The 27,551-nt window shown below is 48.4% G+C and overlaps 1 protein-coding gene across 1 annotated transcript in view; it reads right to left on the bottom strand.

Annotated features, from left to right (window-relative positions):
* Window positions 1-25,343, bottom strand: part of LRRC40 (leucine rich repeat containing 40) — a 66,534-nt gene extending 41,191 nt beyond the window's left edge. Inside the window, exons 1-6 of the mRNA XM_082264898.1 lie at window positions 25,132-25,343; window positions 23,905-24,086; window positions 16,042-16,115; window positions 14,569-14,698; window positions 11,513-11,636; window positions 5,941-6,083 (exon numbers count right to left, since the gene is read on the bottom strand). Coding sequence (XP_082121024.1) covers window positions 5,941-6,083; window positions 11,513-11,636; window positions 14,569-14,698; window positions 16,042-16,115; window positions 23,905-24,086; window positions 25,132-25,282 — 804 coding nt within the window. The 5' untranslated portion in view covers window positions 25,283-25,343. The remainder of the gene's footprint in view (window positions 1-5,940; window positions 6,084-11,512; window positions 11,637-14,568; window positions 14,699-16,041; window positions 16,116-23,904; window positions 24,087-25,131) is intronic.
* Between the last annotated feature and the right edge of the window lie 2,208 nt (window positions 25,344-27,551).

Below are 27,551 nucleotides of genomic sequence, written 5' to 3'. Positions count from 1 at the left end.
TTGTAAAATCTTACCGTAAAATCCTTTTCTCTTAGCTCATTGACAGACGTAGTCCTCGGTGATACACCACCTTTGGGTTATGTTGCCTCCACAGGAGCAGGACTAGACAGGAAATTAAAAAGCTCTGGTCACACCCCAGGGGCAGTCCCAGAGGGTATATCCTCTCTCTCTCTGCCTCAGCAAATCAGTTATGTGAAAAAGCAGTCTTTAGAGATTTTAACCCAACTCAAAAAAAACAGAGGGGCGGGGACTACGTCTGTCAATGAGCTAAGAGAAAAGGATTTTACGGTAAGATTTTACAAAAATCCATTTTTCTCTAGCGCTCATTGACAGACGTAGTTCTCGGTGATACACCACCTTCGGGACGTCCCAGAGCAGTATCACAACTGAGGGGTGGGAAAATGGAAATCAAATCCCAATCTAGAAGGCCCAACCGGTGCCAACTAGAAGTTTACAATGCTCATCCTTAATGATGAGACTCAACAAAAAAAGAGAAAACAAATTTTTTTTTTTTTTTTTTCAAACAGAAAAAAAACCCTCGAGGTAGACCACCGGTCTCCTCAAATTGCGGCCTGCAAAACCTTGCGGCCAAATGAGGCATCCGCCGATGCCGTCACATCAATTTTATAGAATTTTGTAAAGGTATGTACTGACGACCAGGTGGCCGCCTTACATACCTGGACCACTGACGCCTGATGGCGAAAGGCCCAGGAAGTACTGAGCGCTCGAGTGGAGTGCGCCCTAACAGGGAACGGAGGACTCTGACCCTTAATAGAATAAGCCTGTACCACCGTTTGTCTAATCCATTTGGCAATGGTCGCGGCAGATGCAGGCAAACCCTTTCTGGGGCCATCCGTGATCACAAAAAGTGAATCCGTCTTACGGAATGATTCCGTAGCTTTCAGGTATACCCTGATTGCCCGAACCACATCTAAGGAATGCAACGCATGTTCCCGATGATGCTTGGGCTGAGGACACAAGGAAGGTAGTACAATATCTTCATTCAGATGAAAATCTGAAACCACCTTGGGAAGAAAAGATGGCTTAGGATGAAGTACTACCTTATCCCTATGAATCACTAGGTATGGGGACTGGCATGATAATGCAGCCAGTTCTGACACCCTGCGAGCAGAAGTAATAGCCACCAAGAAGGCCACTTTCTGGGATAAAGTAAGCAAGGGAATCTCCCTGATGTTTTCAAAAGGAGGTTTCTGTAGAACCGACAAAACCAAATTAAGATCCCAAGGCGGTAAGGGCGCGCGGACTGGAGGAGCCAGGTGCCGCACCCCCTGGATGAAATTCCGCACCAAGGATTTGGTAGCTAAAGGCTTCTGAAAGAAGATTGCTAATGCTGAAACTTGACCCTTGATGGTGCTCAAGGCTAGCTTCTGCTCAACCCCTTGTTGCAAAAAGGCCAATATTCGAGACACCGAATAGGTACGTGGAGGAAATCCTAAAGATTCGCACCACGCAATATAAGTTTTCCATGTGTGATAATAAACTTTGCTGGAAGTCGCTTTCCTTGCTTTAATAAGGGTAGGAATGACTGAAGCTGACAAACCTCTGTCCTTCAGTACTTGGGTCTCAATGGCCAGGCCATTAAACCCAGCGACTGTAAAGCATGATGGTAAATTGGTCCTTGAGACCACAGACACTCCCTGAGACGAAGTTCCCACGGAACGTCTACGACTAACATGTCTAAGTCGGCCAGGCCGGCTTGAGGAGGCCAGCCTAGAATTTCTAGGACCACTGGCGCTGATTGGGTCTGAACCAGGCGTCCCTAGAGGTATCTGGCCCCGACCATCCGAGAAAGTCTGGTCGTTTTCTGTTCCCACACATTTATCAGATACCTGATAGTTATCAGGAAAGGTGATCTTTTCTGGTTGAACCTTCAGGGACCGAAGTCACCCGACTAGAGGCTACTTGGCCTATCTGGTCAACCAGATCCGATTCCTGTGAGGTATAGGGACTAATCTTAGGAAAAGGTAAAGGAAAAGATCTATTCAGGGAACGGTAATTACCGCTTCCTGTAGTACTTAAATGTTGGAAGGGAAGAATCGCACCGGTAGTAGTGGTTGATGCTCGATCTAATGTCCTGAATACCGGTGAAAACGTCCCCCCACCCTGAAACCGGGTGGGGGCGCACCTTCAGGCTGTGTACTCCTTTGCTTCGGGTTTGGCTGGGTTGGTCCTTTGCTTGTCCGACCAGCCCTTCTTGAACCCTCCTGGAGGAGTCTTGCCTTTCCCGCTAGTACCAGCCGGGCGCCCTTTATGGGCGGTAAAGAAAGGTCCTCGCTTGTTGCGAGGTCCCTTAGCTTTAGCAGCCTGTGGCAAAAAAGTGCTCTTGCCCCCAGTGGCATCCTTAATGATTTCATCTAGGTTGGCCCCAAATAGACGATTCCCCTGAAAGGGGAGATTTGTCAAGGTCTTCTTGGAACCTAGGTCAGCTGACCAGCATTTTAACCACAGCACACGTCTGAGGATCACCGCTGTCTTAGATGCATGCCCTAATAAGGGAGTAGTGTCCAAGGCTGCGTCACAGATAAACTGTAGCCCTTGTATAATCTGTTCCATCAAATCAGATGTCTCCTGGGGAATATCTTTTCCCCTAAGATCTCGGCGTACCATTTTCGCCCATTCCGTAAGTGTCTGGGAAACTAGACCAATAACAATTACTGGTCTAAAAGCTGACCCTATCAGAGAGAAGATGGTGCGGGACTCTGCTTCCATCTTTCGATCCACCGGATCCTTAAAGGACGAAGTGTCCTCCACTGGAATAACCGTGGCTTTATTCAGCCTGGAAATAGGCGGATCCACGACTGGTGGTACCGTCCATTTCTTAATGATGGATTCCTCAAACGGATAGCGTCTAGCAATACGCTTGGAAATAGTAAAGGTACGTTTAGAATGCTCCCATTCTCCTTTAATCTGATTACCGAAACATTTAGGTACAGGAAAAGCCTTCATCGTCTTGATGGGCTTATTAGTACCAAAGGGAATCTCTGTTTCAGTTGCCTCTGCCGGTAAAGCCTCAAGTTTTAAGGTTTCCTGCACTGCCACAACTAGTGCATCCACCAATGCTTCTTCCTGAATAATAGCAGGAGAAGAAGCGTCCTCCTCACTGTCTGAGGGGGCTTTACCTGGGATAACAGCCCTTGCAGAGGAACCTGCAACTGCCGTGACCACCTCTGAATCTGAGTCAGAGGTGTCAGATGGTATAGGGGTAGGCGGGGGTCGCTTCCTTGACCCCCGTCCCTGACAGGCCGCCTCCACCCGAGCCACCATAGACTCCAAAATTGCTGTAAATGACTCTATACTCTGTGCACCGGCGGGTCCCGTGGCCCCCTCGAGGGAAACAGGTGGGGGAATATGTGTGGCAGGGTCCATGATAACTCCAGTTACTTCCTGGAAAATATAATTCAAAAATAAAACTTTTTTTTTTTTTTTTTTCGACCCCCAGCGCCACAAAAGCCCCTTAGTGTTACCTGCTAGGGATCCCTATCGATCGAGAGAGAGAGAGAGAGAGATAGACCCCCAGGCTCACCACTTGATGCTCAGAGTTTAACTGCAACAGGTTACAGCGCTGTCTTAACAAACAGGAAGTCTTTTGGCTGGCTGCCCAGGAAGAAAGGAGGCGGCTCCGCCCCTCTGTACGCCTTCCGGCGCCTCCCCCAAGCTCCACGAGGTGTTTGGATCACCTCAAACATGGCCGCCCCCATGCTGGAGACACGAGGCTACGCCAAAATGGCGGCTCGTGCGATCCAGCAAAAAAAATGGCGGCGGCCCGTACTGAATAGCGGTGTGCTGCAGGGCACACAACACTCTCACTGCATGGGGATATGGCGTGGTTGGCGGTACCGGCCCAGGCGGACCGCATGGCCGTTCGGGAGGCCTGCTAATAGCTGGAGATCTGATTAGGAAGGCAGTCTACATGTCCGTGGCTTCTGACTGGTAGGTAGCTTATTCTTAACCCATAAGATTCCCAGAATGCCACAGATTACATCTTTAAAACATGTATACAATTAGATTGTTAGCTCCCAAACCAAGCCTCCTGGCTTTTTGCACACATAAAATCACACTCAAAGTAGGAGGATCTGTGTCATGTTGTAGGATAGAAAGGGACTCTATCTTACCATACAGAGAGGGGCCCGCGTTCACCACAAAACCCGTCAGGGGGAAAGGGGGAACATACTACTCACCATACCGGAACCAGGCGGGCACCAACTCCTGACAGTACCCCTCTCCACCGGGGCGGGAGGGCTGCCGTGACTCATGGTCTTTGGCGTTTCAGCGAAACGTTTAACTCGCGTGGACAGTCCTTTAATGGGACTTTGTCGCGGCCGACCCAGCGCGGAGCTATGGCCTGCACGCGCTCGTAGGCTGAACTGGGGTGACCACCGGATCTCAACATCCAGCCCGTCGCCCAGTTCAGCTTTCTTGCTTGAAGATCTCACAGGAACACTGGAGAAAAAAAGCTGTCTAAAAAAATCCTTTAAAAAAAAAATCCTGCCAGGACCTAAGATCCCAGCAAGGTATCTAGGTCCTTACTCCTAACTAGACAGAAAATAACTGATTTGCTGAGGCAGAGAGAGAGAGGATATACCCTCTGGGACTGCCCCTGGGGTGTGGCCAGAGCTTTTTAATTTCCTGTCTAGTGCTGCTCCTGTGGAGGCAACATAACCCGAAGGTGGTGTATCACCGAGGACTACGTCTGTCAATGAGCGCTAGAGAAATACAGACCTAAGGGGGTGATCCTTTCTCCAACTCAGTGATCTTTTTTTTTTTGTTTAAATAAAAAAATTCTTAAAAAAAACTTTATTAATTTTTTTCTGAAATGTTGGTGTTCTATTTTTCACTTGGATGTTATAAGTTGCAATAGTAAATAAATATAGATAAAAACAAACTTTATATGTCTTCATTTCAGGCTGCAAAGCAACAAAATGTAAATCATTTTAAAGCGGGGTCATTCTTTTCTATACTGAGGAGTACAAAAAAAAAAAAAAAAAAGTGAGCCAGACAATGGTATATGAATACCCTCATGTTGGCACCATCCCACTACAAATATATTAAACAACCCACTGTATTTAGGCAAAAGTGCCTATGTGCATGAGCCCCAAAGGCAGAAGCTCCTTAGTTAGGAAGGGAAAAAAAAGAGACATCCCTTGATCCCCTGAAGAAATCACATGCTGTGACGTAACGCGTAGGGCACCAGTATGCCGGAAGGGATGTGCGAACGAACTTGGCGCTCGTGGATGTACTGCATTTGAGTTTTCACAAAAGGGAGTACCCTGCTGTCACCTATTAAACATTTTAAAGTACAAAACGGGATTACACAATGGAGCTCTATTATTTTCTTCACACATATCACAGAGAGCCTTTAAAAATAGAGGGCGAGGAGCATAGAGCAGTGGTCCTCAACTACGGTCCTCAGGGCCCACTAACAGGCCAGATTTTAAGTATTACCTTGGGGAGATGCAGACTAGAGTACTGCAATCACTGAGCAGCAAATGATATCACCTGGGATGTATTTCAGTTATCTTGCAAATCTGGCCTGTTAGTGGGCCCTGTAGGCCAGGGTTGAGGACCACTGGCATAGAGGACACCTTCAATACGGTAGAAGCTGCAGTCAAGGAAATCTATCCCATGTTGTTACCTTATAGAAGTAAGGTGAGCGGCTTGAGCACAAAGAGGTGTCACTTTTGCAGATTTTCACCAATTTGCACCAATTTTGTTCAAGTTCTCCATTGTTTATCACATGGTGAAGGATTACTCAAATTTGCACATTCATTTTTTATTAATTAATAATCATTAATTATTTTATGTCACTTATTGACATTCTTTTTGTCACATCACACCATGGAAGATTCATGCCATATTATTTTATTCATTACCATTCATTATCACAGCACCTTTTTCACTTCTTGCATTATAAAGCCTTACTTTGAGTAGCTTGCAGTTGGGCAGCTCTGGCAGGAAGGTCAGTTTATTCTGCCTCAGATACAGCTGCTCAAGAGAGTCCATACCGGCCAGGTTAGGAGGGATGTCTTCAAGTAGGTTGGAGGTGCAGTCCAGCTGACGGAGACCTGCAGGAGTCAGCAAAAGACAGTTACACTATACAGAAAAACCTTGGATTGCGAGCATAATTCATTCCGGAAACATGCTTGTAATCCAAAGCACTTATATGTCAAAGCAAATTTCCCCAACCATTCCGCAACTATTTATCTATAAATCCTTCAGTTTATAGTCCATATAAAGAGAGGATAGCAATGTGATGGGTTGCGCAACCATAAAAATGTCCATCCACAAATGGCGCCTCCACAAGGGGATTAGAAGCAAAATCCAGCAGGAGCTACAGAGTATAAGTGTCGGTTCACACTGAAGCGGCACGACTTAGGGGGCGACCTGTGAAGTTGCGTGCATCGCGACTTCGGCGCGACTTGCGCGGACTTCATAAAATTAATGTCTATGCAAGTCGCTCCAAGTCGCCCCGAAGTAGTACAGGACCCTTTTTCCAAGTCGGAGCGACTTGTGTCTCTCCTATTAGAACGGGTCCTGTACCACACAATGGACCGCGACGGTGCACGACTTGTCAGGCTGACCAAGTCACCTGACAAGTCGTACTAGTGTGAACCGGTGTTCCGTGAGAATTACCTACCCTCGTCACTTCCGGTTCACGGCAGTCTGTGTAATGCGAGCAGTTACATTAAAATAGCTGTGCTGCACTCCTGTCCCGGTCACTTCCCTGATCTTGGCTACTAAATATAAAAGCGGCGGCGGCTGTATGAAAAGATAAATCACGGAGCCGCCAGCCGCTTTTATATTTAGTAGCCAAGATCAGGGAAGTGACCGGGACAGGAGCGGAGATGACTCATAGTGCAGCACAGCTATTTTATGTCACCGCCGCGTCGGTAGGTTTTTTTAAACGGACACCGAGATCATTTCAGACTAGTGCGCATGCGCACTAGTCTGATCCTCAGCTCTTCCATTACGTATCCGGGTCTGTGAGCATGCGCACTGCTGCGCTGCTCAGCTGTTCCTGGCCGGAAGTGACGAGGGGTAGGTTTTTCTCACGGGTTAGGTAATTCTCACGTTACACCGGCACTAAAAGAGAAGAGAGGCGTCTCTAAGTGTAGCAATATGGTTACATTTAATGGTTACATTTAATAAACATTTAGCAACTCACATGGTTGATGAATAAAAACCACTTCCGGACCGCCCACTGTATATATACACACGCCATTACTTTGATGTTATATACTGTGCTTATGGCAGCAGCTAGCTATCATAACCCCGGTATGTTTTTAACCACTTGCCGCGGCAGGCTGGCTCAGCTGCGCGAATCGGCGCACTGGTACGTTGGTTCGCAGGTGTGTTGCTGGGGGGCGCGCGCTCCCGCCGGCACGCTCCTGCCCCCACTAGGCAGCGGGGATGCCGATCCACAGGACCGGCGGCCGCGATAGCTCGCCGGGCACCCGCTATCGCTACCCACTGAGAGAGGATGACGGTCTGCTGTTGTAAACACAGCTGACCGTTCTTCTCTCTGAAATGACCACAGAGCGCCTGTGATCCTTCTATATAGGATCCCAGGTCTCCATGATCATTTCACAAGCCCCTACCCCCCAGGTAGTAAACACTCCCCTAGGCTCACATTTAACCCTTTGATCACCCCCTAGGTTAACCCCTTCCCTACCAGTGTTATTATTACAGTAACAGTGCATATTTTTAGCACTGATCACTGTAGTAATGTCACTGGTCCCCCCCCCCCAAAAGTGTCAAAAATGTCAGTTGGGGGTCCGATCTGTCGGCCGCAATGTCGCAGTCCCATTAAAAATCGCAGATCGCCGCCATCACTAGTAAAAAAAAATAAAAATGACAAATCTTTCCCCTAGTTTTTAGACGCGATAACTTTTGCGCAAACCAAAATAAGCTTGTTGCAATTTTTTTACCAAAAATATGTAGCAGAATATTAATTTTTTTTTTTTGGGGGGGGGGGGGGGGAATGTTATATAGCAGAATGTGAAAAATATATATTTTTTTTCAGAATGGTCGCTTTTTTTGTTTATAGCACAAAAAAAAAAAAAAAAAAAAAAAAAAATCGCAGAGGTGATCAAATACCACCAAAAAAAAAAGCTCTGTTTGTGGGGGAAAAAAGAACATCAATTTTATTTCAGTACAGCGTTGCAATTGTCAGTTAAAGTAACGCAGTGCCGAATCTCAAAAAATGGCCTGGTCATTAAGGGGGCAAATCCTTTCGGTCCAGAACTGGTTAAACAGTGGGCGATCCTCTTTCACATAAAAGTGGTCCTGGCTGTGGATTCGCCACAGGATCACTTTATTGGACAGCAGGAGAGGTGCCCCAGGTGATCCAACCCCCCCCCCTCCCCAATTCGCCACTTCCTGGTTGTTTCCCCAGCTTACTGGTAGCGGCAGAAACGATCCGATCCCTTGTGCGGATGGGCAGGAAGTTGAGTGAGGGCAAGATGGCCCCCGCTCGACTTTATGCACTTGGAGGACCGGTGCGATGTCTGACGTCACTTCGGCCTTAAAAGGCCAATTATTTGTAAATGTGAAATTACTTTTTTTTTTTTTTGCTTTTAAGTGTAAATGTGTGATCTGAGGACTTTTTGACCCCAGATCTCGCAATAAAGAGGACCGGTCATGCTTTTTTCTATTACAAAGGATGTAATCCTTGTAACAAGAATAAAAATAAAAAAAAAAAATCTCTCATATATATATATATATATATATATATAGTACAGACCAAAAGTTTGGACACACCTTCTCATTCAAAGAGTTTTCTTTATTTTCATGACTATGACAATTGTAGAGTCACCTGAAATGGTTTTCACTTCACAGGTGTGCCCTGTCAGGTTTAATAAGTGTGATTTCTTGCCTTATAAATGGGGTTGGGACCATCAGTTGTGCTGTGCAGAAGTCAGGTGGATACACAGCTGATAGTCCTACTGAATAGACCGTTAGAATTTGTATTATGGCAAGAAAAAAGCAGCTAAGTACAGGAAAACGAGTGGCCATCATTACTTTAAGAAATGAAGGTCAGTCAGTCCGAAAAATTGGGAAAACTTTGAAAGTGTGAAAGTGTCCCCAAGTGCAGTCACAAAAACCATCAAGCGCTACAAAGAAACTGGCTGACATGCGGACCGCCCCAGGAAAGGAAGACCAAGAGTCACCTCTGCTGCGGAGGATAAGTTCATCCGAGTCACCAGCCTCAGAAATCGCAGCTCAGATTAGAGACCAGGTCAATGGCACACGGAGTTCTAGCAGCAGACACATCTCTAGAACAACTGTTAAGAGGAGACTGTGTGAATCAGGCCTTCATGGTAGAAGGTCTGCTAGGAAACCACTGCTAAAGAAAGGCAACAAGCAGAAGAGACTTGTTTGGGCTAAAGAACACAAGGAATGGACATTAGACCAGTGGAAATCTGTGCTTTGGTCTGAGGAGTCCAAATTTGAGATCTTTGGTTCCAACCACCGTGTCTTTGTGCGAAGCAGAAAAGGTGAACGGATGGACTCTACATGCCTGGTTCCCACCGTGAAGCATGGAGGAGGAGGTGTGATGGTGTGAGGGTGCTTTTCTGGTGACACTGTTGGGGATTTATTCAAAATTGAAGGCATACTGAACCAGCATGGCTACCACAGCATCTTGCAGCGGCATGCTATTCCATCCAGTTTGCATTTAGTTGGACCATCATTTATTTTTCAACAGGACAATGACCCCAAACACACCTCCAGGCTGTGTAAGGGCTATTTGACAAAGAAGGAGAGTGATGGGGTGCTGGGCCAGATGACCTGGCCTCCACAGTCACCGGACCTGAACCCAATCCAGATGGTTTGGGGTGAGCTGGACCGCAGAGTGAAGGCAAAAGGGCCAACAAGTGCTAAGCATCTCTGGGAACTCCTTCAAGACTGTTGGAAGACCATTTCAGGTGACTAGACTACATCTTGAAGTGTGACTCTACAATTTTCATAGTCATGAAAATAAAGAAAACTCTATGAATGAGAAGAAGGTGTGTCCAAACTTTTGGTCTGTACTGTATATACAAACATATATATATGAGGGTTCCAAGTAATTTTCTATAAAAAAAAATTCTGCTTTTAACTTAAACAACAAATGTCAGAAATAGGCCTGGTCCTTAAATGTAACCATATTGCTACACTTAGAGGCGCCTTTCTCCTCTTTTAGTGCCGGTTCACACATATGCGATGCAAGAACCCTGCGAATCCACTGCAGGTTCCTGCATCGCACTCGACTCGCAAGTTCACACTGCAATACGCGAATTCGCTGGGGGTGGCAATACAACGATGAGGACACCTCAGATCAGTTCGCATATCGCAGCGCGAACTGTAAGTTCAGACATGAATCGGATCGCATAGGTGTAAACACCCATGCGATCCGATTCTGGTGTGGACCAAAAAAGGGTCTTGTGTGACTTTGGTCCACCCCCATACAGTTAACCAGTCTGCAGCTGCGTGCTCGACAGCTTTCATCCCGATCGCTGCCATCTTTCGCCCGTGCACCTGAAGTGACACCAGCTTATTCCATTTGACCAATATACTGGAGAAAGAAGATTAATGAGCGCTCCTGCTTGGGGATAAAGCTTCAGTTCAGGCAGTCATGATGGAGGTGCAGCTGGACTGGTGGATGGCACAGATTGCACAAATATGCGACACTTACTCTTTGTAGGCCAAAGCCACAGTCAGAACAGACAGAAAGGCGACACTGAGGAGATGCCGCATGAACGTGATGACGTGGGGGGGGGGGGGAGCGGTAACTGGTTTCGGAGCGTGCATGCGCACCCCCACGTCATCACGTTCATGCGGCCCTCCAGTGACTATGCGCTTCACCGCTGCCTCGATCAGAAGTGAGCCCCTGATTGGTTCTCTAGTGTCATCTCTCGGCTGCTGCTGGGCAGTCTCAGGAAAAAAACGCGGACCCGGAAGGACGCCTACCTCCTATGCAGATAGACGCTTACACCATGTAAAATGTGTCAATAAAATAATTAAGTATCTGCTCCACAGTGGGGCCTTTCTTAATTCCATGACTTTTCCAAAACTTTCCCAGGCCTGCAAAGTGCCACTTCAAAATCCCATTGCTTTTCAAGGAATTTAATGACCATACAAACCCTGTGTGTATATATTATTTATATATATATATATATATATATATATATATATATATATATATATATATATATATATACACACATACACATACATACATATATTTTTTTTTTTTTTTCTCCACGCAAGGGGAGTTACCTTTTACATAATGTACATTCCCATTAAATCCCAGTGGAAGGGAAATTCTCCCTGGTCTGGTCTGCAGTGTGTGTACTGGATTCATTCACAGGTCCTTTCTCCTTGATGATTTTCTTACCAAGAAGAAAAACAACCTTTGAAATCATTTTGTATCAAATATCCATCCAGTGTGCCCAATGAGTGTTATGCAATTAGGAAATAACATTTATATCTGGTTATAAAGAGACCATCTTACTCTTCATGTGGCTGAACTCTGGAGGAAGGGCCTTCAGCTTGTTGTTGGACAGGTTTAGCCGGGTGAGGTAGGTGAGGGCACCAAGACAGCTGGAAACACTCCTCAGGCTGTTATTGGAGAGGTCCTGCAATAGGATTGCTGTGTTAAAGGGAACTAAAGCACATTTCCAGTAAGGCTTGATTCATACCCTATGCAGGTTGCAGTTTGCATATTCCAGGTGAATTTTGTGTTTTTCAATACATGTTTCTGATTCTGATTCTGATTCATTGAAATCTATGGAACCAAAAACCAGAATAAAGTCCCTGGAACTTTCCATAAAATGCATAGATGTGAACGTGACCCATAGGAAACCATGGTAAATGGACTGTAGTGTGTTTCTGCAAAACTGAAGCACGCTAAAAAATGCATAGGTGTGATTGAGCCCTAAGTCCTTATCTTTGCATTAAAGAGGTTGTAAACCTCCGATTTTTTTATTTTTTTTTAAAAGGAACACTTGAAAGAAAAAACACATAGTGAGCTAGTATGCATCGCATACTAGCTCATTATGAAATATTTACCTAAGAACGAAGCCCCCGCAGTGCCGACCGCTTACCTGTCCATGGGCAACACGTTCTGTCGCCCTGCTTCCGGGTTTGAGGCATCCGGCCACCTTATTGGCTGGAGCCGCGATAACGTCATTCCCGCGCATGCGCGTGGGAGCCGACGGTAGCGGCACGGGGCTCTGAAGGAACGGCACGAGCGGCCGTTCCTTCAGAGCGCATGTGCCAGTGACGTCAGTGGCTGCATGCAAAGTAAATATCTCCTAAACGGTGCATGTTTAGGAGATATTTACAGTACCTATAGGTAAGCCTTAATATAGGCTTACCTATGGGTACAAGTTGTAGAGGAGGGTTTACTTCCTCTTTAAAGAAACAGTGGATGCGACTTTTTATATTTTTTTTTTTCTAAAATTTCAGGACTGGTTTTTACATGGTTACTGTATGCAATCATGCTTCATGTTAAACCCTAATATGGTTTGAACATGAAACATGGGGGGGGAGTTACTCAAACTGGTGCACAGAGAATCTGGTGCAGCTGTGCATGGTAACCAATCAGCTTCTAACTTCAGCTTGTTCAAATAAGCTTTGCCAATAAAACCTAGAAGCTTGATTGGTTACTAAGCACAGCTGAACCACATTCTGTGTGCACCAGTTTAAGGCCCCTTTCACACAGGTGGACCGTTCAGATCCATCTGTCCGCTTTTTTGGCAGATCTGAACAGTCCCCCCATACATCCCTATGGGGCATCGGATGTCAGCGGAGACATGTCCGCTGACATCCAATCCGTCAAATCTGGACGGATGGAAACCCTATTTTCCATCCATCCAGCGGATCGGATGAGAACGGACCGACGGTCCGTTCCCATCTGATTTCCCCATAGAGATGTATGGGGAACTGACAGCTGCTGTATTCTCCTGCTCAGCGGGGGATCGGCAGATCGATCCCCCACTGAGATAAACGGAGTCCGTCCGACGGACATACTGTGTGAAAGAGCCCTTAGGCCCCTTTCACACATACGGTCCGTTTGTCCGTTTTTCATCCATCTGTTGACAAATGAAAAATGGAAATCAATGCATCTCTATGTAAACGGATGACAATGGATGATCATTCGTAACATCCGTTTTCATCCGCTTCCGTCAATGTCCGTTTTTTGGAACGGATGAATGCCCTATTTTTCATCCGTCAGGAAAACGGACGGAAAACTGATACATTTTGACGTAACTGAACTGATGAACTGAAAGGACCGTATGTGTGAAAGGGGCCTCAGTAAATCATCCCCAGAGACAAACGTGGATTGTACCTTTAAAGGAGAAGTTTCAAAGCATTTAAGTCCCGATTCACATATGTGCGATGAGACACACGCGTGTGATTCGGAGCGCACCGCTCTAAAAATAACATGCGATGTCTGTGCAATGTGAATTCAGTCATACAGATTGTTTGGCTGAATATGCATCTGATTCAGACAACTCACACAGAACCCTTTTTTGGGTCTGCACCAGAATCGGATCACATGGGTGTTCACACCTACGGGATCAGATTCCTGTCTGAACTGACAGTTTGCACGGCGATATGCGAACTGATCTGGGAGTGTCGTTAACTTTGTATTGACACCCCCAGCGATTTGCATATGGCAGTGTGAACTGCCTGCGAGTTGAATGCGATGCGGGAACCCGCAGGGGATTCGCAGGGTTCCTGCATCGCATATATGTGAACCGGCACTTAGCCATAATTCTGTGGGTCACAGGAGAGCACGTATTCTGCACTCCTTTGACCCAGCCGACAGAGGGATTTTGTCCGCTGTCTGCAGACATCACAGAGTCCGCCCAGGCTTTGCATGGATCACGATAATAATGTCGGGATCTGCCCAGATACCTTACATCCTGGATCATCCTCCAAGCTCACCACTGAGAGCCTCAGGCAGCCGCTTCCACCCCCTCTGCAGCCCGGAACTTCAGAAAACACTGGAGGGGCAGAGCACAGTATAGTGACTGACAGTCCCCCCCACTCTGCTCGCAGCGGACCCAAGAACTGAGCGATCAGCTGCCTTTAAATGCTCAGTTCTTGGTGTAGAGCTGGCAGGGGACAGATGCATTCTGCAGGCATGTAGGGGAGTATGTACAGTATGTTTATTATTTTTGATTCCCATGCTTCTCTTTTGAAGCCCGACTGGGCGAAAAAATGTTTTCCCATGCAGTAGGCCTGTGCTCACACTGCACGGGTTAACTGCTTATTTTTTTCTAGGGAAGAGGAGAGTAGAGCAATACTTTCCTGATCCTCCCCGCACAAGACCGGTCAGGCACCCCTACTCCCGTGGTCTTGAATTGTGGACTGTTCCTGACGTCATCACTCCCAGAGCAGGCTCCATAGACCAAGAACAGTCCACTGTTGGACCGTGGGGGAGAGCCATTTTTCAAAGAATCGAGTGAGTATATGCTTTCTGCTCACTCCTAGACAAAACATTCTTTGCCCGGAGTTGGGCTTTAACTGATCACCTTTCCATCAATATAAACAGCTTACCAATTCCTCCAGAGCGGTCAGACGTCCCATGGAGTTGGGAACTTCCTCCAACTGGTTGTGCTGAAGAAGAAGATTCTTGAGGTTCTGCAGCTGGGCCAGTTCTTCTGGAAGACTCTTCAACTTATTGTGACTTTATTAAAAAGAAATACAGAAAAAGATTTAAAATGAAAAAAAAAAAAAAAATCAAACATTTAAAAAAAAAAACTTTAAAGAGGTTGTAAACCCTGGGGAAGGGGGGGGGGCTGTAGGACAAAGGCATAATGAGCTAGTTTGAATCGCATACTAGCTCATTATGAAATACTTTAGAATGAAGCTGTCTCATCGGCATCCGCACACCGCTGAGGCGGCTGACATCTTCCCCGGTGTTTCTTCCGGGTTCATTTGGCTCCGGCGCTGTGAGTGGCCGGAGCCGCGATGACATCACTCCAGGAGCCGCCTGTTTTCGGCACGGACTCTGAAGGTATGGCAGGGTAAGCCGGACCTTCAGAGCGCATGCGTCGAGGACGTCATTGGCTGTATGCACTCTGAATATCTCCTAAACTGTGCAAGCGTAGGTACAAGTAAAAAGAGAGAGTTTACTTCCTATTTAACACCAACTTGGAGCCCCCCCCCCATTTAATGAACCCCCCACACTAGTGGTCCTCAATAGCTGCATTTTACATTTGAGTTTGTTTTTAAAGCTACCTTTTTTAAAGTCTTCAGGTGGCTCACATCAGTGGTCCTCATCTCCAGTCCTCAGGGCCCACTAACAGGCCAGGTTTGCCAGATAACTAAATTACGTTCTGGTAATCTGGGCGGCCTCAAAGTAGCCCCTGAAAACTTGCAGGAGGATGAAAACGCATGAGGCCCAAAAAAGGTACAGGAGCTTCTTTTGTGCCTCATGCGTCCCACGATTCTGTTTGCGCGATGTTACTGCGATTCGGCAGGCGGAAATCGCGGCAACATCGCACAGCGTTTGGGGTGCCATTGCAAATTACGGGCATCCCGCGATTTGCAATGATTCCGGATCGCGGGGATTCTGCCCGTGAGCGTAGGCTTAGGGCCGTGTCACACTGTGGCACCCTGGAGGGAGGCAATAAAACACTTACCTGCTGGCACGTCACTCTCTCTCTGATTGAAGGAGACCGCTGCGCTCTCTTACCTTTGCAACACTTTCAACAGAAAGGGAGCAAAGCCTCACTGCTGAAACCAGAGAGGGTGTCGCACCGTGCAGGACCCCTACATCAGGCATCTGATGATCACATGCCTGACAAAGGGGTCCTGTGCGGCTCCGAAACTTTAAACTCTCTCATTTGTGATGTGATCATTCTTCAATAAAAAAATTGTATGGACTCAACCTGAAGATCTGTGGTGTGCTGGCAAAGATCTACAATATATTGTGTGGCCTTCTATCACACATGTGTTTCCCTTCATATTACAGCTTGAAGCTGACAGCAACCTATAGTAAGAGCAGAATCACAGGGGAGGCCATACCTGATATTCAGCCTTTGAAGGTTCACCAGCTCCCCGATCTCTCTGGGAAGTTCTGACAGTTGATTGTCATGAACCTACAAACACAAAGATCTTCAGAATATGACTTTTCTCGAGTACCTGTCTATAAATTGAACTTACTACTTATTACTTGTTACTGCAGAAGTCTCCAAAGCCCAAATTGGGGCAACAGGAAAGAGAGTGAGGAGAAGGATATTGTTAAAGCCTTACATATTTACTGTCCCTTTAAAGAGTTAATTTGGGCCAAGCTGGCCCAAACTAACAATTTATTGCACTGACAGGTGTGCTTGCTGGGTGCGCTGTATGTATTATATATAGCAGGGGTAGGGAACCTTGGCTCTCCAGCTGTGCTGAAACTACAAATCCCATTAGGGACTGCAAAACAGTCACAGGCATGCATTCCTAAGGCAGAGGCATGATGGGATTTGTAGTTTCAGCACAGCTGGAGAGCCAAGTTTCCCTACCCTTGGTATATAGCCTCAGCTGCATATAGTATACAGCACTTTATTCCAGCAGTGAGACAGGGTCACTATCAGACACGATCTATGTTAGGATTACTCTTCACAGAGCATTTAACAGGCAGGCTTTGTATTACTTCCTCACCTACTGCTTTTACGCCTTCAACCCCACACAGCAACTAATTAGCCTCTCAGACTTTTTTTAGGCTGCTGCCAGTAAGGTTGAATGGTGCGCCTGTGCCTTCTACCTGCACCTGAACGCCGGAGTCTCATACACCAGGGCTAAACACCCAGTGTGCACAGGGCTTGAAAATCCCAACTGTCACCACCAGGTGCCGCTAGAGGGCACATTCTGACCCCCGCCATTAGGTGCTGTTAGAGAGCACAGACCTGTCCCTGCTTGACCTCTGCCAGTATAAGCCGCTAGAAAGCACAGACCTGTCACCGCCCAGCCGCAGCCACCAGGTATTGCTAGAGAGCACAGACCTGTCACTGCCTGACTGCTGTCACATGGTGCTGCTAGAGAGCACAGACCTGTCACTGCCTGACTGCTGTCACTAGGTGCTGCTAGAGAGCATAGACCTGTCATTGCCTGACTGCTGTCACTAGGTGCTGCTAGAGAGCATAGACCTGTCATTGCCCAGCCGCAGCCACAGGGTGCTGCTAGAGAGCACAGACCTGTCATTGCCCAGCCGCAGCCACCGGGTGCTGCTAGAGAGCACAGACCTGTCATTGCCCAGCCGCAGCCACCAGGTGCTGCTAGAAAGCACAGACCTGTCATTGCCAAGCCGCAGCCACCAGGTGCTGCTAGAGATCACAGACCTGTCCCTTCCTGATCTCTGCCAGTATAAGCTGCTTGAGAGCACAGACCTGTTCCTGCCCAGCTGCAGACACCGGGTGCTGCTAGAGAGCACAGACCTGTCACTGCTGTCACTAGGTGCTGCTAGAGAGCAAAGACCTGTCCCTGCCCAGCCGCATCCACCAGGTACTGCTAGGGAGCGCAGACCTGTCACTGCCCAGCCGCAGCCACCGGGTGATGCTAGAGAGCACAGACCTGGCACTGCCTGACCTCTGTCACTAGGTGCGCACAGACCTGTCTTTGCCCAGCAGCAGCCACAGGGTGCTGCTAGAGAGCGCAGACCTGTCCCTGCCTGACCTCTGTCACTGGGTGTTAGAGAGCACAGATATATACTTGCCCAACCCCCACAACCAGATGCTTAAACGTTAAAGCTTTTTTTCATCAAGTTTCCATCTACTCTTATTGCTCTCGAGGGCCTCACCAGGGACATCCCTGTTCCAAAGACTGCCAAGTAGAATCCACAACATGGTCAATGTCATTGTCACTGGCCCCATGAAGATTCTCCATAGGAATGTATGAGGACAACATGCCAAATAAAAAGGGAAATAGCAAGTCCCGCACACAGCAATGCCCTGGGTGTCACTGGGACAGGAAGGGAGCGGAAATCTCCCAAACACAGAAGGTCCAACCCTTCAACATTCTGCCCAAAAAAATTGGATTTTTGACTTACTGTAAAATCCATTTCTCTGATGTTCACTGACAGACACAGCTCCTGATCTTCTTAATCATTGGGTTATACTGCCCCCTACAGGAGTAGGATACTAGGCAGAATAAAAGTCTGGCTACGCCTATGGGCAGTCCAAGGGGGTAAACTCTCTCTTTCTGCTATAGGTACTCAGTTTAGTTACAAGCAGCGTCAGAAGAATTACAACTCCACAGAGGGGTGGGTACTGTGCCCGATAATGAACTTCAGAGAAATGGATTTTAGGGTAAGTCAAAAACTCCATTTTCTCTTTCGTTCATTGGCGGACAAAGCTTCTGATCTTAACTATTAGGACGTCCCAAAGCAGTGTTAAACATGAGTTAGAACAGCAAAAAATTCCCAAGGCTAAACAGTAGCCAACCAGGCAACAGAAGCTCAACCAAAACAACTGGCGCTCACCTGAAAAGAACAATACACCCTCAAAGAGTATCGGGTCTTTTAAACAGCAGCCTGCAAATGTTTTCGGCCAAAAGGAAGCATCTGCAGATGCCAACACATCCACTTTATAGAACTGTGTGAAAGTGTGCACCGACGACCAGGTGGCCATCTTGCAAACCTGCGTCACTGACGCCTGATGACGGAAAGGCCGAGGAGGCACTGAGCACCAGAGTAGAGTGCGCCTTGACAGGGAAAGGAGGAACCTGACCCCTGATGGAATAGACCGGAATCACCGTCTGTCTGATCCATCTGGAAATGGTCACAGAGGAAGTCGACAAACCTTTCCGAGGCCCATCCTTGAGCACAAATAGTGAGTCTGACTTCCTAAAAGACTCCGTAGCTGCCAGGTACACCCTAATTGCCCGGACCATATCCAAGGCATGCAAAGTAATTTCCTTTGAATGTTTTGGCCTGGAACACAGGGAAGGCAACACAATGTCTTCATTCTAAAGAAAATCAGAGACAACCTGAGGAAGGAACGACAGACAGGGGCGAAGAACCACCTTATCACTGTGAACCACCAAGTAAGGTGAACTACAGGACCCGGCCAATTCCGACACCCTGCACACAGAGGTGAAAACCGCCAAAAAAGTCACCTTCTGGGACAGCCAAAGCAGGGGAATCTCCCAAAGATTCTCAAAAGAGAGGCTTCTGGAGGACTGAGAGCACCAATTTGAGGTCCCAAGGCGGCAACAGAGACCGCACTGGAGGGGTCAAATGCCTAACTCCCTGAAGAAAAGTATGCACCAGGAAATAAGTGACCAAGGGCTGTTAAAAGAAGACTGCTAAGGCCGACACCTAACCCTTGATAGTACTCAAGGCCAGTTTCTGCTCAACCCCCTGTTGAAGGAAGGTCAAGATTTGAGTCACCGAGAGAGCGAGGATGAACCCCAAGAGACTCACACCACGCAATGTACGTCTTCCACTTACGATGGTAAATCTTCCTTGAAGTCGATTTCCTAGCTTTTAACAGCATTGGAATCACTGACCCAGACAAACCTCTATCCATCAGCACCTGGCATTCAACAGACAAGCTGTCAAAGCCAGCGACTGTAATGCCCCATACACACGTGCAGATTATCTGCAGACTTTTGTCTCCAGATTTACCTTTTCTATGTAGTGCAAGGGCCTGCCGGATTGCATACAAATTGAAAGTGTTTAGGTTTGACCTCATATTATATGGTTTTGGTAAGTCTGCAGACAAAAGTCTGCAGATAATCTGCACGTGTGTATGGGGCATAAAGCAGGATGGAAGATTGGTCTTAGGGACAACAGATCCTCCCTGAGAGGAAGCTTCCCAGAAACGCCGGCGCACTGGGCCACCGTCGCATCTTTAGCATCTGCCAGAGGATCCCGTGACCAAGCCACAAACCTCTGCACCTTTCTGTTGAGTCAGGATGCTAACAGATCCCCCTTGGGGTTGCCCCACCGGAGACACAACTTATGAAATACCTCTGGATGAAGAGACCACTTCACTTGGTCCAACGCCTGCCGACTGAGTTAATCCATCTGCCATTTTTCCACCCCGGGAATGTGTACAGCAGAGAGGGCTGGAACGAACCGTCCTGCCCACTTTAGAATGCCGGCTACCTCCAGAGCAGCCAGGACACTTGTTGTGCCCCCCTGGTGATTGACATAAGCCACAGCCGTGGCATTGTCCGAATTAATGCGGACTTGACATCCCTGAAGACGATCGGTCCAATGTTCCAGGCAGTCTGATAGCTCGGAGTTCCAAGACAGTTATCAGTAGTCTGGACTCTTCCAGTGTCCAGAACCCCTGAGCAGAATGTTTGCCAATGACCACTCCCCAGCCAGATAGGCTGGATTCCGTGGTGACCATTGTAGAAGGGGAGGAAGGATTTGCCCAGCCGAAGCACAAAGCCACCATATCAGGGAATCTTTCGTTCCCCTGTTCAGCAGGATCAGATTGTCCAGAGACTGTGCATTCTTGTCCTATTCGGTCAGAATCTCCCTTGCAGGGACCTTGTATGGAACTGTGCAAACGGAACCGCCTCAAAAGTAGACACTATCAGGCCCAGCACCCGCATGCAAGTCCGGAGAGATGACCATCTGCTGGACAGCAGGAGACGAATTGCAGCCTGCAGTTTCTGGAGTGTGTCCAGAGGAAGGAGAACTCTGGCTAATACCGAGTCCAGAGTCAGACCCAGATAGTCCAACTTTGTGGACTGAACCATAGCAGAGTTCTGAAAATTTACAATCCAGCCAAACTCCCTCAAGCTTGTATGGTGATTTCCATGTTTTCCACCAAAGCAGTAGGAGACCCCACTCGCAGAAAAAGATTGTCCAAGTAGCCCATTACCGCGATCCCCCATTGGCGTAACAATGCTAGCACCGGGGGCCAATACTTTCATGAAGACCCGAGGAGCAGAGGTGAGACCAAACGGTAACTCCACAAACTGATAATGCTCCTCTCCCACGGCAAAGCGGAGGAAGTGCTGGAGACCGACACATATTGGAATGTGAAGGTAAGCGTCCTTTATGTCGATGGAGGTGAGAAAATCCCCCAGATGCAGGGAAGCCACCACCGTGCGAATGGACTCCATTCTGAAGTTCCGCACCTGCACAAAGCAGTTCAGCGCCTTGAGGTCCAGAATTGGACGCACCTTGCCTTCCTTCCTAGGGACTGTAAACAGGTTTGAGTAAAACTCCTGAAAAACTTTCCCAAGTCAGAACCGGGACCATCACCCTTTAAAGTAAAAGGTCTTGCACCGCAACAAAAAGAGCCTGTAAGTGGACAGGGGACAGTCGCATGTTAGAAGAAAGAAACTCGATCTTGTAGCTGGACCGAATGACCTTGTGGGCCCACTTGTCTTGTAACAGGGGAGTCCATGGGTCCAGAAACAAGCAGACGTCCCACCCACATGCTGAAGGGGCCTCGTTTGTGAATCTGGAGAAGCCCCCTCTTGACTTGCCAGACCAAGTTTGCTTGGATCCTCCAGAGGAAGCCCGAAGGGCTCCGACCCCTTGTCAGTCGACCCTGAGGGACAAAAAAACATCTTATGAGCCGAGAAGGAGGGCCCACGTCTATGACGAGGGTCCTCCCTTAGTAGCCTGCAGAAGAAAGGTACTCTTTCCCCTTGTGAGACCTTTAATGTCATCCAGGGAAGCACCAAACAGGCAATCTCCTTGAAAGTGAAGATCAGTCAAGGCCTTTATAGAAAACTGGTCCGCAGACCAGAATTTGAGCCAAAAAGACAGTGCAAAGGACCACTGCTGAAACAGAGAGCCGAGCCACTAGGGGAGCCGCATCCAAAGAGGCATCACAGATAAACTGCAGCCCCTGGACCAGCTGGTCCACCAACTCAGCAAAGGCAGGGGGGAGCTACTCCCCCTCCAGGTCAAGGCGCAAAAGCCTAGCCCATTCGTTCAGAGTTTACGACACCAGGTCAATGGTGAATATCGGCCTCAGTGCCGAACCAGCCAGGGTGTACATATTGCGGGCCACAGCCTCCATTTAATCTGGAAACCAGAGGGTCCACCACCGGTGGAATAGTCAACTTCTTAGGAAGGGATTCCTCTTTGGGGTATCGCCTAGCAAATCTCTTAGGGACCCCAGGGGGAAGCTTTGGTTATCTCCACTCTTTAGTGACAATTCTGTCAAAATAGGAGGGGAAAAGGGAACACCTTTTCCGCTCTGGATGGCATGTGAGTGCCAAAGGGAACCTGCGCCTTTGTCGCAACTGCGTCCTCCATCTGTAATGTCTCACGAACAGATACAATCAGTGCTTCCATCAGTGCCTTTTCATACGCGGTTGCAGAAGTAGAGGAATCCTCCTCACTATCTGAGGTTTCAGGGCGTGTGGTCGCAGACCCAGCAGGGTAACCCACGTCTGCGGCGGCCAAATCAGATTCCGGATCCGACGAGACAGATTCGGCAGGGGAAGGCAGAGGCGCTTTTTGCTAGCCCGTCGCTCAAAAGCGACCTCCTCTCAGGACACAAAGGACTCCAGGACTGCCGTCAGTGCATCGATAGATGGTTGGGACCCGGAGGGCCCCGCAGCCTCAGAGAGGGAATCAGGTGGGGAGATGTGCTCCAAGGAGGACCTCACGAAAAAGTGTAAAACACTGCTAAGGGACAACTCCCCGCTCTGGCAGCCAACCTGGTTGCCAGTCAAAGAGCACCAATTGATCCTTGCAGAGAGGGAGAGGACCCCACCAGACTCACCACCCCGCAGAAACCAGACACCGCAGCCACCAGGATAATCTGCACTGCACGAGCGGCGATCAGGAAATGAAAGGATCCAGGAGTCAGCACCAGGGGATGAGAAGGGGCTCCCACCGCACCTAGAAGGCTTCACAGACATGGCCGCCGCTGTTTTCTATGGTAAACCACTGCACAAGGCTACAATAAAATGGCGGCCCCATGAGGAATCCCTAGGCCTCAAGGACAGGCCCAGGTAGGATAGAGGGCCCTGGCAGGAGTCCCCAACAGGAACAGCCCCCCCGCATAGCCAATCATCCGGTTGCTGGCGGCGCACCCCTCACCCCCATCACCAGCATAGCTTCCTGCTCCCACCCCAGGAGGTGAACCAGACCACCCACACAGCCCCAGCATAAGTGGAGGGGGGGGGACAGATGAGGGAGGAGCCTGGAAGGAGGGAAACCCAGGGGTCTGACTGTCCCAAGGAGGGGCCATTGTCCACCCCAAAACCCTCCAAGGGGAGAGGGGGGGACAGCTACTCACCATACCGGTAACCAGGCACTGCTCCAGACAGAACCCCTCGCCATCGAAATGGGCGCGCTGTCGGCCAGAAGAAACGCTGCGACTCGGGAGGAGACCCAGTCATATGTGACCTCGCAAAGCATTTAACTCGCAGGCCAGCCGCCATCCAGTGGGGCTATGTCGCGGCTTACCTAGCACGGAGGTCTGCGCGCACTCGCTGGCCAGACTGGGGTGACCACTGGATCTAGATTATCCAGCCCGTCGCCCAGTCCGCCAACTGATTGTAGATCTCACAGGAAAAAAAAAACAGGAGAAAAAGATCCCAGCAAGGAACTAGATCCTTACTCCTGACTAGGCAAAAAAAAAAAAAAAAACCCTATACCTATAGCAGAGAGGGAGTATACCCCCCTGGGACTGCCCATAGGCTTAGCCAGATTCTTTTTCTGGCTAGTGTCCTACTCCTGTAGGGGGCAGTATAACCCAATGGTTATGAAGATCTGGAGCGGCGTCTGTCAATGAACGAAAGAGAATTTAAGATTTTATCTGGAATTCTAAAAAAAAAAAAAAAAAAAAGGAAAAGAAAAGAAAGGATCGCTCCTCCGTTCAGACTCTGTATGCTGGGTCTGGTCTGTGATTCTGCTCTATGTGTTCTATCATTGGATGGTGTGATGTCATAGTGTAGTACAGTGAACACCGGGCTTACATCCAACACCACCAGAGCCGGCAGGAGGCGGAGCTCCTCCGACAGACGCTGCAGCTTGTTGGAGGCCAGGATCAGCTTGGTGAGTTCGGTCTGTTCCCACCATCGGTCCGTCCCATCGAACTGCACGTTGGTGTGCGCCTCCTCCGGGGTGTCCACATTTATCCGCCACACGCTCACCGGGACTGCGGGGGAGGAGACAGAGCATGAGGATAGGCTATTCCATTAGTGTCACCTCCCAGACACCCTGATAATGCTGCATCACCCACAGACACCCTGTTATTGCACCAATGACCTACAGACACCCCGTCATTACACCAATGACCTACAGACACCCCGTCATTACACCAATGACCTACAGACACCCCGTCATTACACCAATGACCTACAGACACCCCGTTATTACACCAATCACCCGCAGACACCCCATTATTACACCAATCACCCGCAGACACCCCATTATTACACCTATCACCCGCAGACACCCCATTATTACACCTATCACCCGCAGACACCCCATTATTACACCAATCACCCGCAGACACCCCATTATTACACCAATCACCCGCAGACACCCCATTATTACACCAATCACCCGCAGACACCCCATTATTACACCAATCACCCGCAGACACCCCATTATTACACCAATCACCCGCAGACACCCCATTATTACACCAATCACCTGCAGACACCCCATTATTACATCACCCGCAGACACCCCATTATTACACCTATCACCCGCAGACACCCCATTATTACACCTATCACCCGCAGACACCCCATTATTACACCAATCACCCGCAGACACCCCATTATTACACCAATCACCCGCAGACACCCCATTATTACACCAATCACCCGCAGACACCCCATTATTACACCAATCACCCGCAGACACCCCATTATTACACCAATCACCCGCAGACACCCCATTATTACACCAATCACCCGCAGACACCCCATTATTACACCAATCACCTGCAGACACCCCATTATTACACCAATCACCTGCAGACACCCCATTATTACATCTATCACCCGCAGACACCCCATTATTACACCAATCACCCGCAGACACCCAATTATTACACCTATCACCCGCAGACACCCCATTATTACACCTATCACCCGCAGACACCCCATTATTACACCAATCACCCGCAGACACCCCATTATTACACCTATCACCCGCAGACACCCCATTCTAGCAGTGCCCCCGTCTCTCACCCTCGGTCAGGCCTCTCCCGGACAGGTTCAGCTGTCCGCTCTTCCGGGCCGCCTTGATCAGTCCCTGGGGAACGGGCGGCTCCTTCTCCCTCTGATCCCGGAACCCAGCCCGGGGATCCGCGCCTCTCCCTCCCCGCCCGAACCGAGACATCTCCCCGAACAGCGTGCTACCAGCGCCCGGTTCAAAATGCAGACCCCGCCCACACCTGACACTACCCCACCCTCGCCACTAGATGTCGCTAGAGAGCACAGACCTGTCACCGCCCAGCCGCATCCACTAGATGTCGCTAGAGAGCACAGAGCTGTCACCACCCAGCCGCATCCACTAGATGTCGCTAGAGAGCACAGACCTAACACTGCCCAAGCCTTGCCACCAGATGCCGCTAAAGGGAACAGACCTGTCACTACCCAGCCGCATCCACTAGATGTCGCTAGAGAGCACAGAACTGTCACCAATTAACTATCGCCGCTAGATGCCGCCAATGTTATGTCAGTTTTAGAGCCCAATGTTATGTCAGTTTTATATTATACAGAATAGAAATAGGAAACATAACTGACTTTTTGGTACCCAGGAAGAATTTCTGTTATTTTTTAAAATCTATACAAGTTTATCAAAGCAAAACTTCAATCAACATGAACTATTTTTACCCCTTATGCTGCTAGTATTAGTAATTAGATAGAAAGTATAATTACACATTTTAAACATTATTTTTTTTTAATTTCTTCGGTTGCTACCTGGTTTCTGTCCTAGGCCAAAATGATGTCATACATCCCATCTCTATGGTATTAATTTTACTTTCATCTGTAGGAGGGCCATTCTCTGCTGTGCACACCCTCCTGCCTCCATGCCTGAGCTAAGGGCAGATAAATTCAATGAAGTAAATACTACATGACTCATCTGCCTTTACCCAAGATAACCGCAGCTAGAAATGCTGGGGGGGTCAAAGTAGTGATCAACCGATATCGTTTTTTTAATGCCGATACCGATATGTTTGTCATCGGATATCGGTAATTATTTTTTTATTTATTTTTTTTCTAAAGGTACTTCTTGTGGAGGGCCCCCCTCCTCGGCACTGAAAAGCATTCAAAACGTCAAGTTTGGCTGTTTTGAATGCTGTCAGTTTTTTTAATTCGGCGCCGAGTACCCGGAAGTGATGTCATGACATCACTTCTGGGTTTTTTTACATGGAGACCTGGGTCTTCTCTTCGGCGGCGGTGCAGGTAGGATGCCCGGGACTCCTGGTGGAACCGTCCCCTCCCGCTCCTTGTAATGACAGCTAAGCGGCTTCTCAGCCGCATCAGTTGTCATTAAAAGTCAGCCGACCGTCCGCTATGGACGCCGGTACCGGGGTGATGCCTCTAGCTGCAGTACATGAACTTTTCCGAAATATCGGTAAATCCAAAGGCGGATACAGATATATCGGGGAAAGTGCATATCGGCCCCCGATATATCTGTGTTGCCGATAATCGGTCGATCTCTAGTTCAAAGTGATTTTCAAAATTTAGCATAGAGACATGGACGGGGGAGATTGCTTTGAATATTAACAAATGAATGAAATTTGGAAGGAAGACATTGTTTTTCTGTGGCCAACATATGTGACATCAGGCGCAAGGAGCTTTTATCAAGCCACCTGCCTATGACAAGGGAGTCCGTCATACATAATATATTACAGTTCTGTCTGAAAATCGGCAAAACAGTCTTTAACCACTTAAGGACTGCCCGCCGCAGAGTTACTGCAGCAGGCAGCCCCTCCTGCGCAAACCGACGTAACTGTATGTCGGTCACGCGCCTGCAGCTAGGGAGCGAGCGCGCGCCGCCGGCAGCGCGCTCCCGCCGGCAGCACGCTCCCACCCCCACTTGGCAGTGGGGAGTCCGATGCAAGGGGCCGGCGGCTCTGATTGACGTCCGGCACCCGCGATCGCTCCCCGCTGAGAGAGAAGGACGGTCAGCTGTTGTAAACACAGCTCACCGTTCTTCTCCCTGGAATGATCACAGAGCGCCTGTGATCCTTCTATGTAGGATCACAGGTCCCTGTGATCATTTCAAAAGCCACGCCCCTCCCCCCCACAGTTAGAAACACTCCCCTAGGCTTACATTTAACCCCTTGATCACCCACTGTGTTAACTCCTTCCCTGCCAGTGTCATTAGTACAGTGACAGTGCATAATTTTAGCACTGATTACTGTAGTAGATTTACTGGTCCCCCCGAAAGTGTCAAAAATGTCAGTTAGGGGTCTGATCTGTCCTCTGCAATGTCGCAGTCCCGCTAAAAATCTCAGATCGCCGCCATTACAAGTAAAAAAAAAAACAATAAAAATGACATAAATCTTTCCCGCAGTTAGTAGACACAATAACGTTTGCGCAAACCAATCAAAATACGCTTATTGCAATTTCTTTTACCAAAAATATGTAGCAGAATA

This window comes from Pelophylax lessonae, assembly GCF_965119305.1.
Source record: "Pelophylax lessonae genome assembly, chromosome: 8".
NCBI lineage: Eukaryota > Metazoa > Chordata > Amphibia > Anura > Ranidae > Pelophylax > Pelophylax lessonae.
This window is presented reverse-complemented; position numbering and strand designations above follow the sequence as displayed.